Genomic DNA, 11,728 nt, shown 5'->3' with positions numbered 1-11,728 from the left:
CTCTCGGGAGGCGGGAGCACAGTGGGCGTGCCCTCGCGCCTGAAGCCGAGCCGTAAAGAACTCCGCGTGTCCGCCGTAAAGCGACGCCGCACGGCAGCTCTGCTTGGCGGTGGCCGCGGTGAGGGACGCTGCTCGCTGGTGGCTGCGGCGGTACACACGTGTTGCCGCCGGCGGGCCGGGCCGCGATTCTCCCTCACGGAAGGACCGCGTGACAGCGTGGATTTCGGGTCGTTAGCCGATGGAGCTGGCTGGGGGGCATGGAGGGGAGGCCGGGGGAAGCGTCCGCGGGGTGGCCGAGGGGGCGCGGCGCGGCCGCGGGTCTGACGGGGAGGGAGCCTGGGGGGCAGCGGGGAGGCCGGAGGCCGGCGCGGGAGCGGAGGGGACTGGGCCGGCGGCGGGGGGCAGAGCCGAGGCGGCCGAGGAGTGCAGCGTGGATTTGGCGGTTGTGAAGCAAGAAGCGATGGACTGGCCGGACAGCCAGTGGGTCAAGCAGGAGGTGGAGGATGAGAAACCAGGGGCACTGGCGGTGAAGCACGACGGGGAGAGCAGTTTTGTGGTGAAAGAAGAGACAATGGAAGAACCGGAGGTCAAGGAAGAGAAAGTGCCGGTGAAGGACGAGGTCGTGGGCTGGACAGACGTGAAGGAGGAGACCTTGGAGGTGAAGCGGGAGGAGACGTGGGCGGCTCCGAACATAAAGGAGGAGCAGCTGGGGGATGGGGTGCACCTAAAGGAAGAGGAGGACTTCCCCAAGACCGAAGTGATGGATGATGCGAAAGTAAAAGTGGAGCCTCCTCTGAATCTGCCAGTGGGCTGCAAGCGGAAGCTGGCCACGGCCAGGTAGGGCAGGGAGAACACCGGGGGGGGGGGGATGAGTGGAGGGAGCCAACTTAAGGAGATGGAGTAAAGTCCACACACGCCGAGGACCCTCTGGATTCTTGATTGGAATCTAGGAGAGGTGGGGAAAGGTGGAAGGTAACTGGAGATAACAAATGGAGTGAAAAATAATGTGAAGTGGTTCTGTTCAAGAGGTCAAGGTAGAAACTGAAGTCTGTGGAACCAGACTTCACTAACTTGTATGCTTATGACTCAGTATTCTTGTGAAAAAGCACAGAGATGAGGAAACGTTCATAAAAACCAACCACGAGCAAGTGGTTTGAGTTAAAATTAAACAAAATTCACTTCAACTATTGCACTTAGTTTAATTTTCTGAGTGTGTGATCCTGTAGTAACATCGACGATTGATTTGTGGGCAGATTCTTAGGAATATTACTGTCTAGAACATGTTAAACCAAATCATTTTGTTATCAGTATCCCAAGGTCGCAAAAGAGCAGTTGGGGACATATGGTGGGTAATAATGCATTTCTAAAGTATTTTGATGCCCATGGTAGGTTAGGTGTGGAATTCAAAAAGGGGAAAAGATGCTACTGCTATTTTATAGTTTGTTTAGATCCTATGCTCTTTTTTGAAGTTAAGTATGTGCTTTTGTAATCATGTATCGCTGACAATCGTATAAATGTAGTCAGATTGTTTCACACAATGTCTATCAGTTGCTTTACATACTTTATTCACTATGTAAATTCACACAGTATATTACAAAAAGTAATTGAATCAGCATCCCAAGTTTGTAAACAGACAAGTAGAATTAATATTTCTTAATTTATTAAGTTACTTGTGGGCTTTTATAGGTGTGAAACTTGTGGTACAGAAGAAGCAAAGTACAGATGTCCACGTTGTATGCGATATTCCTGCAGGTATATATGTAACTTCTCACCTTATGACTTAATATCTATACCTTACTTACTTCAAAATATAAAGTACTTCTTTGTTTCTTCAGTTTGTCCTGTGTAAAGAAACACAAAGCAGAACTGATGTGTAATGGAGTTCGGGATAAGACTGCTTATGTTTCAATACAGCAGTTTACTGAAATGAATCTCCTGAGTGGTAAGCCATTTTATATACAGATAAATGCATTTTGGACAGTAGTATATGTCACTTGCTTATTTGTCTGTTCTGAAATTTATAGATTACCGATTTTTGGAAGATGTGGCAAGAACAGCAGACCATATTTCTAGAGATGTTTTCTTGAAGAGACCAACAAGCAATAAGCATGTAAGTATTTTTTGGAATAACTTCCATTAGAATCTCTTAAAATCAATTAGATTCTCTGTTATTGTTCATTTAACAAATATGCTAAGTGGTCACCATGTTCTAGGGCTAGTTATTAGTCATTCAAAAGTGACCAAAACAGGGCTGGAAATGTGGTGTAGTGGTAGGGTGTTTGCTTAGCATGCATGAAGTCCTGGGTTCGATTCCTCAGTACCACATACACAAAGAATGCTGGAAGGGGTCTTGTGGCTCAAGCGGTATAGTGTTAGCCTTGAGCAAAAGAAGCTCAGGGACAGTGCCCAGGCCCTGAGCTCAAGCCCTAGGACTGGCCAAAAAAAAAAAAAGACCAAAACAAAGTCTTTAGTCTCATGGAGTTTGATTTGTACTGTGAGAGAGACAGAGGTGTTTAGAAGAATAAATGTAAGTTCAACTAAAGCGTATATAGAAAGCCAAGAATGTGCTGGACAGTATGAGAATAGAAATGGTGTCTGCTATGAGGAGGTTTAGGATATTCTTTTCATTTAGTGGTCAGAAGAAGCTTCTTTGCGATCATCTCAATGAGCAGAAACAGTCCCTTGAACATTTGGAGAACTTCAAGGTAGAGAAAAGTAAAAAGTAAAGACCTGAGTTAGGAACAAGGTTGGTGTGTTTACAAATAAATTAGGGCAGAGTGACAAGCATAGCAAGTGAGGAAGAGAATGTTGAGCTTGAAATGAGAGAAAACAGTAAAAAGTTTTATGTCTTTTAAGTAAACATAAACCACAGGAGAGTTTTAACTGTGTTTACTTTTTAAGGCAAACTTTTGCTGTTTTGTCTACGTTAGGAAGGCAAGAGTGGAAAATTAGAAACAGGGAGAACAGTTGAAAAGCCACTGTATGCTTTAATCCCTGTAAGAGATGAATATGACTTGGGTCTACTGTTAGATATAATTGGAAAGTGGGCTGGATGTGTTGGTTCATGTTTGTAATCCCAGGTACTTGGAAGGTGGAACTTTGTTCCTGGGACTGAGGCTGTGGCTCAAGTCTTACAGTTCTAGAGGCACCAAATTCAAGCCCCAAGTTTGCAAAGAACGAAGAGGAGGGAGAAGGAGGAGTAGAAGAAAAAGAAGAAGGAGGGAAAGGGGAAAGGAGAGAAGAATTGGGAAGTGATTAGATTTTAGTTTTGTAGGCAAAGCCTAATATACTCTTCTTATATACTTAATTCTCAACTCTTAATCCCATTTTCATTCTTTAAGAATTTTGCTAAACTTACATGCTTGAAATATTTTATAATTAGAATTATTCTAGTTGTAAAGATTCTTCAGTATTGTGATTAAGTCACATCAGAATTATGTTCGCTTTTCAGAGACCATTGTTGGAGTTTCAGAATTTGACACCCTTTGAACACTGTATTTTATTGGTATTACTGTTATACATCAAAAGAATTATCATGTGTCAGCTTTTAATTTTCTTGAGGTTAAATTAAATTAAGCATAATTAAAATTCTAACTAAAGAGAAATTATATTTTAATTTTATTGTAAAATATAACCAGCATGTGAACAAGACATAAAAATGGAAATGTAGTATAATGCTTAATTATGTATTTAATGTCTATGTAACTACCACTGAGGTCTAGAATGAGAACATTTCCATGTCACAGGAATTCCTTCTGATCCTTTTTTGTACCTGGCTGATTCTGATTTGTCTAGTTTTTTGTCTTAGGACTTGGTATCATGGTTTTTCAATTCTGTGTTCATGGACCTAGGATTTTCAACAATAACAAAAAAAAATTGAAAATTTGTACTCTCTGTTCCTTCTGTCATCATCTCAGACCTTCCAACTGGGAATTTTTTTTAAGGATATCTTTATTATTTGGAGGAGACTGATAGTAGACAACTCTTAGATTACTGTCTCAGTCTTTGAACTTGTATTTATTTCATCTTCATGTTTCAACGATTTTCTTCTAATTATAGAGTGTTGAATTCAAAATTATATGTTTGCTGGGTATCATTGTCATTGTTGTAAAGTCGTGTCATTATTAATTTTTTATTTGTTTATTTTATTCTGGTCTGAGCTTGAATTTACAGCTTGGGGTTGTCCCTGAGCTTTTTTAGTCAAGGCTAGAGCTCTACCACTTGAGCCACAACTCTACTTCCAGCTTATGTTAGGCAGTTAATTGGAGAAGAGTCTCAAGGATTTTCTTGCCCACACTGACTTTGAACCATAAGCCTCAGATCTCCTGAGAAGCTAGGATGTGTGAGCCTGGTGCCCAGCCCAAATAACATTTTTGGAGTTAAGTAGCTTTTTCTCTGACCCTAATTTTTTGTTTTAGTTTCTTTAAGCCAAAGTCCTGCCATGTAGCCCAGGCTGGCTTTGAACTAAAATTCTTTTGCTTTCTCCTCTCTGTTCTGGGATTAAAGATATGTACCACCACATCTAACTTTTCCTGACTTATTGTTTATCTACTTTCGGCATTCTGCATTTTTGCTATCATGTGACAGTGGAAATTTCTTTGTAATTATGTTTGTTGTATTTGTTTTAGGTTTCTTGAATCTGGAGTGTCTTCAATTGTGGGAAATTCCCAATCCATTTTTATTAAAATATTCCTTTAGTTCTTCTAAAACTAGCTTATTAATAAAAAATATTAAATACTGCTCAGGTCTTCCTAGCTTTACAATTAAATTTTGTGGCAGTACTATAGGATCATTCTTCTAACCTTTTTTTTTGATGCTGGGGCTTGAACTCTGTGCCTGGTTGCTGTCTCTGCACTTCTTTTGCTTAAGGCTAGCCCTCTACCATTTGAGCCACAGCCCCATTCCCAGTTTTTTTTGAGTAGTTTATTTTGAAGAGTCTCATGGACTTTCCTGCCTGGGCTGGCTATGAACCTTGATTCTCAGCCTCCTGAGTATTTAGGATTACTTGTGTGAGCCACCTGTGGCTCTGTTTTTTGTAATATTACTTTAGCAATTTTTTTGTTTTTTGGTTCTGCACTGCAGATATTGTCAAAGTGTTTCTTTTTAAATTATGCTGAATTATTTTATAAATACCAGTTTCTAAATATTTAGAGACTCTACTACTTTATTTGCTTTTGTCCACAATGCCTTGTATTATGCTTTTTTTACTTTTTATTGAGTATTATTTTTTAATCCTTAAAGTGCTATTCATTAGAGTTATTTGGAAAACAGGGACAAACATCTTCTTTTAGGGACTATTTTATTTCTTTTACTAGGTACTTAGGAACATTGCAAATTTGACTCTATCTTAAGCCAAATTGAAGGTTTCCAATTCCATGACCAAACTAGCTGGCTTTTGTTTTATTTTAATTTTTTTTTGTTATTATAAAGGTGATATACAGAGGGATTCCAGTTACATAAGTCAGTACATTTCTTTTTGGACAATGTCACCCATTCCCTCGCTCTCCCAGCAGATTTTTATTTTTATAAATCTGAGTAAGGACTGAACTATGGCCAATTTCTATGAACAATTTCTATGAACTATGGCCAACTATGAACAATTTCTAATCTTTTTTTGTGATACTGGGATTTGGACTACAGGCCCTCTTTACACTTGAGCCACACCTCTAGTGTTTTGTTTTAAATTTTTTTCTGATAGAATCCCATGTTTTTGCCTGGGACCTGTGTCATACCGCAATCCTCCTTCCTGTGTAGCTAGGATCTCTAAACATAATGCCCCACTTACTTGTTGAAATGGGATCTTGGTTTTTGCCAAATCTGGCCTTGAACTACATGCCTTTTACTATCTGCCTTCCTGGGACCTGGGATAACATGAGCCACTGTACCTGTCTTCTAACAGTTTTTTGTTTGTTTTCACCCGTACCAGTCAATAATACATGTGTACTAATACGTACCAGTCAATAATACATGTGTACTAATATCTGTGGTTTACCCTTGTCCTCAGGGTATGTTCTCTGAATCCTAGTAGATTCCTGGTTCTTGATTTGACTTTCTTATTGAGGAAGATAGTGAAAAGCAGAGCCTGTATTTGCCAGGAAATACTGTCACTGTGTTTACTGCAATGGCTTTCATTGATTTGCTTAATTATCTGAGTTTTCATTGCCAGCTCCTAAGCGCTTTTAAGGGAATTTTTGAAATACACACATGGTTATTCCCCCACTTGTTTAGAAACTTGATTTATGCTTTGTTTTTTATTGAGTTTTTTCTTTGTGGCTTAATAAAAAATGTTACTTCCTTTGTAACTCTGGAATTGGAATAATCTTAACCAACCCAGGTTTTCAGTGGAGTAAAATGTTACAGTCAGTTGTTTCAACACCTCATTTTGTACTGTCCCACAAAAATGGCTACTCAAATTAGTCTTACACTGGGCTGCTCCTTTGAGTAAGCTGCCTGTCTAATGAACAAGTCAGGAATAGATTCAGCTTCCTATGGTATAAAATCATCAGGAAAAAATGCCTCAATGAGATTTTCTGAAGACTATGGCGAAGAGCATAGGCTCTAGAATTTGGCGGACCTACATTTGAATATAGATTCTCAGAGATAGTAATGATTTGAAATTTCATTCATATTGCAAAAATGAGGATAATGGTAGTGCCTGATTGTGAAGATTGAATTCGATTCTGCTTATAGCCATTTGTGAAACCTAAGTGAATCTTAATTATTTTTGTACATAGTTTTCTCACTTTTGACACGTAAAGCACTTGGTAATTTATCTGTTTTGGTCTTTGATTAGATGTTTTTTATGAAAAATCGTGCCCGAAGACAAGGTATTAACTTAAAACTTCTTCCCAATGGATTCACCAAAAGGAAAGAGAATTCAACATACTTTGATGTAAGGTAGGTTTTAAACTTCTGTATTTTATCAGGTGTCCTGGTTTGGTTTGCCTTACAACATTGCTACCTAAAGTGTGATTTGTAAACTATTATTGAATGAAAAGATAACTGCTTAAATAACATATCACATGACTGATAAAAATTAGAGCATGTGACAAGGAAGCTTCTCAAACGTTAATGTGCATAACCCATTACTTCAGCATCTAGTAAATATTCTGTGACTTAATTTCTTTAGGCCTGGGTAGGAGTTTGATATACTTCTTTGTTTTGGTGCTTGAACTGAGGGCCTGGGCTCTATCTCTTAGCTTTTTTAATCAAGGCTGGTAGGCTACCACTGAACTACACTTCTACTTCCTTCTAGCTTTTTTTTTGGTTAATTATAAGTTAAAGAGTCTCACAGACTTTTCAGCCTGGGCTGGCTTCAAACTGAAATCCTCATATCAGCCTCCTGAGTAGCTAGGATTACAGGCTTGAGTCATTGGCACCTAGCTAATGTAATACATTTTCAATAGCTTCAGTTATGCTAATTGCCTGAGGAACATTCGTGCCAAGAAAGTATTTCAGGGACAAAGTGGTAAGTCAAAGCAGAAATGCTAGTATTTCAAACAGAGGCTTTTGTGATCATTTCTACATGGAGCTCTGAATAAGACTGTACTCAAAAGCTGGTTACTCAAAAGCTGGCTATCAAGATGGAGGAGACTTTGAAAACAGTTGCTCTAGTAATGAAGCTTTGAGTAGAAATAGTTAGCTACTTTCTCAAAGTGAGTTAGAAAAGTCCTAAGAGTACAGAGGAAATAGGATTCCAAAGTACAGTCAGTCTTCTAGGCCTACTGTATCTGTACATTCCATATCTGCAGATTCAGTTACCCACAAATTAGAAATAGTAGGAGGGGGAACCTCTACTGAGTACTGAATATATAGACTTTTTTTTTTCACTCATTCCCTAGCAATTCAGCATATCTATTTATACAACATTTATATTGTATTAGGTATTATAATTTTCGGAGACTTAAGGTTGTTGTATTTTCTGTTTTTTCTCTTTGAGACCATTAGCAACACAATACGTAGTAGGCATGAGGATCCATTTCTTAAGTTACTTCACATCTGCAAAGTGAAACAGTGACAGTTGCCTTGTGGAGTTGTGATCTTTGGTGTATTAATTTATCTAGATAGTAAGTACTGTGTGGGAGAGAATCAATAAATAGTAGCTTGCAAATACACATTCATATCTCAACTTTAAGGAAAAATAGCACCTTTAATTCTACTATGCAGATGTGACCACTGATGCTATTTCAGGTATCCTTCTTCTTATACTTCTACTGTTTTGATTTAATAAGGTAAAAACAGTATTAAATGTGAGTGAAAGTAAAAAAAAAAAAAATGACATAACTACCCAGGTTAAATGTTACTTCATAAGAGTGTCTGTTTAGTCATACTTGCACTGTTTTTAAAAATTCTATATAACAGAGATAGTGAAATATAGGTTTATCATAAACTAAAACCAGGCTGTCTTCCTAGAAAGAGATATTGAGCTACCTGCTTTGCGTTTCAATTTCTGTATCTATAAAGTGGAAATAGTAATAATAATTCTCAGTTCAAAGAAGTTTCATTTTCATCTATAGTGCTTAGGAATGCCTGTTCATCTCTTCACTATCCCTGAGAATCTCTTAAAAAATAATTGTTACTAATTTGATAAGTAAATATGGTTATTTGCTTAAAATAGTTGTATTTGATTGCTACTATGATGAAATTATTTATGTGTTTTAGGTGTTATTTTAAAATTCAGATGTAAAATTTGACTTAATTCATTCCCAGTGGTAAGGTGACCTTTCATTCATAAAACCATTGTGTGAGATAGTTCAGTGAAAATTCTCATCTATATAACTGAATTGCTGGTTCATTTGTTTGTTGTGTAAATTGCCCATTCTTATTCTTGTTTTTTGTTTTTTTGGGGGAGTCCAGTCATGGGGCCTGAACTCTGGGCCTGGGCGCTGTCCCTCAGCTCTTCAGCTCAAGGTTAGCACTCTACCACTTGAGCCACAGCACCACTTCTGGCTTTTTTCTTTTTGCATATGTGGTGCTGAAGAATCAAACCCAGGGCCTCAGGCATGCAAGGCAAGCGCTCTACCACTGAGCCACCTTCCCAGCCCCCCATTCTTATTCTTAAATGGGAAATGGATTGATTATTAAATCTAACTAATGAAATTTTAAATGCCTCTATTCAAATACTGAATTTTAAGGTGAGTTCTCAGCTAATGAAACCATATTTAAAGAATGTTGCTTGTTAGTTGATTAATAGCTTGGATATCTCTCCAATATGTTCCAGTACTTTGGTCATTCTTATTTGACATTTTCATCACTGATTTAGGTTAGAGATTCTGATCTTGTTGCTGTTGACATTTGAGCTAGATAAGTTACAAGTCTCAGTCATGTGCACTTTAGTGCATTTTAGTCATTATCAACTAGATGTTTGTAACATAAACATCTCTGAACATCCTCTGTTCTAACAAAATGTGCCTTGTCAGTGCCAACTGGCCTCTGAGGACAACTACTTTTAGACAACTACCATTTAGGTAAACACCGCAGACATATTCATTGAATTTATAGTTATAATCTTTTCTTGAGTCAAATAGAGTCAAAATCAGGATTGCAAGAAATTTTGATTGCTAAAGAAAGTACATAATAAGCAAGTACATAAGGTCCCATATAGCAACTATAGGAAAAACAAGTGAAAAATGCCATTGAGAAGTACCTTGCTTGATATTCCTGTATTTTCTCAGTCATTCACATGAAAATGATCTAGCTTTTAGCCAGGTGTGGTGGTACACTCTTAAAGTCCCAGCACAGGATGCAGAGTCAAGAGGATTGTGAGTTGAAATCCAACCCCAGCAGCATAGACGTTGGTTAATAAAAAACAAAAGAAAAAAGATCAACAGTTTTAAATGACTGTAGTGGGGATGAAAAAAGGGAATGCTAAATCTTTTCGAAGAATTCTGTTCAGCTTCTTGCTGTCCAGTATTATGTTTTAAAGACTAAGTTTTTTTTTTTTCAGTTAACTTTGAAAGATTGTTAAGGCTTTGGCTCAAATAAACTTGAATTTGCTTATTGCCACTATCATTTGAGATATATTAGATAGTCTCAGGCAAGATTTAACTTAATTGGGTATAGAGAAGATTATATATACATAACTCATAGTAAATAATGTACAATGACTATCCAGGTATTACATTCTCCTGTACAAAATTGTTGGGAATACGATACAAATATTACATAAGAAGCAGTATTGTTTCCACAGTGTATCCTTCAAATAGTGACATTGTATTAATAGCACAGGGAACCTTTTTTCTGTCAAGGGCCATTTGGGTATTTATAACATCATCCAAAGGCCACAAAATTAGTACAAGTAGTTGGCCAAGGAAGCTAAGGTGCATATCAAGGTCTGGGCAAGTGGCTTAGTGGTAGAGTACTTGCCTAGCATGCATGAGGCCCTGGGTTCATTTCCTCAGTTACCACATAAACAGAAAAACCCGAAGTGGTGCTGTGGCTCAAGTGGTAGGATAGCCTTGAGCACTAAGAGGCTCAGGGACTCAGGAACAGCACCTAGTCCCTGAGTTCAAGCCCCAGGACTGGCACACACACACACACACACACACACACACACACACACACACACACACACAAAAGCATACCAGAAGTATAATTTAAGTGTCTATTTTATTATTTACGAAAATGATTTTTGAGGGCCTTATACAACTCATAGGCCAAACATAATCCACCTGATAGAATGGTTAAATAATGGCTGTAAACTGGCTCAGGTTTACTGCTAACAGTTCACAAACTTTCAGTTTCAGAGATTAGAAAATTATAATGTAGGATCTGGGAAGTTGGCTTAGTGGTAGAGTGCTTGCCTCACATGCATGAGACCCTGAGTTCGATTCCTCAGCACCACATAATCAGAAAAAAAAAGCCTGAGGTGGTACTGTTACTCAAGTGTTAGGGCACTAGCCTTGAAGAGCTGAGAGACAGCACACAGGCCCAGAGTTCAGGCTCTATGACCATAAAAAAAAAAAAAAAAAAATATATATATATATATATATAATATGTATAGATTTTTTCAGTCTTATACAAACTTAGCTTATTTCAGCATCATTAACTGTTTGCATGTAATTAGCAGTTTTTTCCTTTCAGTGTAGTAAAATGTATATTCTTTGAAATGCACAAATCTTAAATGTGTGTTTATTGAGGGGTTTTGTTTTTGTTTCTGGCATGTGTATATGTGTCTAAGAATCAATTCATGGCTTCTACCACTGAGCCACGTCTCCAGCCACATTTCTTTTGAGTTTTTACAAATATATATTTTATATATATAATATATATAATAACATAGTATATAATATATATTACAAATATATACTTTTGTATATATTTGTTTCTGAATATATAGAACATTACTGTATACCACGTTTTTACTAGTTAGCCTCCTCTTGTCTCTAAAGGCATCCTGTTCTAATACATACACTCCTACCCCAAGATGTGTTTTGCCTGTTTTAATATATGGAAAGTTTCATGTATATGAAGTCATACAGCTCACTATTACTCTGCTGAGGATGTGGACAAGTTGAGACAAGATCTTACTACGCACCTCAGTCTGGTCTTGAACTTAGGATTTTTATGCCTTAACATCTCAAATGTTGGAGTTACAGGCATGAACCACTATATATCTGGCTTTAATCTTTTGAATAATAATTTAGCTGTATAGGACATTTATTGTGTATTCCACTGTCTTCTCATTTCTTGTGCCACTGTTGAGAGCACTATTATTTTAGATAGCTTT

General features: G+C 37.8%; 1 protein-coding gene across 1 annotated transcript in view; it reads left to right on the top strand.

The window, feature by feature from the left end:
* The first annotated feature begins 238 nt into the window (after positions 1 to 238).
* The window catches only part of Znhit6 (zinc finger, HIT-type containing 6), a 48,607-nt gene continuing 37,117 nt past the window's right edge, over positions 239 to 11,728 (top strand). Inside the window, exons 1-5 of the mRNA XM_013018209.1 lie at positions 239 to 837; positions 1,687 to 1,752; positions 1,836 to 1,942; positions 2,025 to 2,110; positions 6,794 to 6,897. Coding sequence (XP_012873663.1) covers positions 239 to 837; positions 1,687 to 1,752; positions 1,836 to 1,942; positions 2,025 to 2,110; positions 6,794 to 6,897 — 962 coding nt within the window. The remainder of the gene's footprint in view (positions 838 to 1,686; positions 1,753 to 1,835; positions 1,943 to 2,024; positions 2,111 to 6,793; positions 6,898 to 11,728) is intronic.

The sequence above is a fragment of the Dipodomys ordii genome, unplaced genomic scaffold (assembly GCF_000151885.1).
Source record: "Dipodomys ordii isolate 6190 unplaced genomic scaffold, Dord_2.0 Scaffold39, whole genome shotgun sequence".
Taxonomy (NCBI): domain Eukaryota; kingdom Metazoa; phylum Chordata; class Mammalia; order Rodentia; family Heteromyidae; genus Dipodomys; species Dipodomys ordii.
Note: the sequence above shows the minus strand (reverse complement) of the source record. Positions and strands in the feature narration are given on the sequence as shown.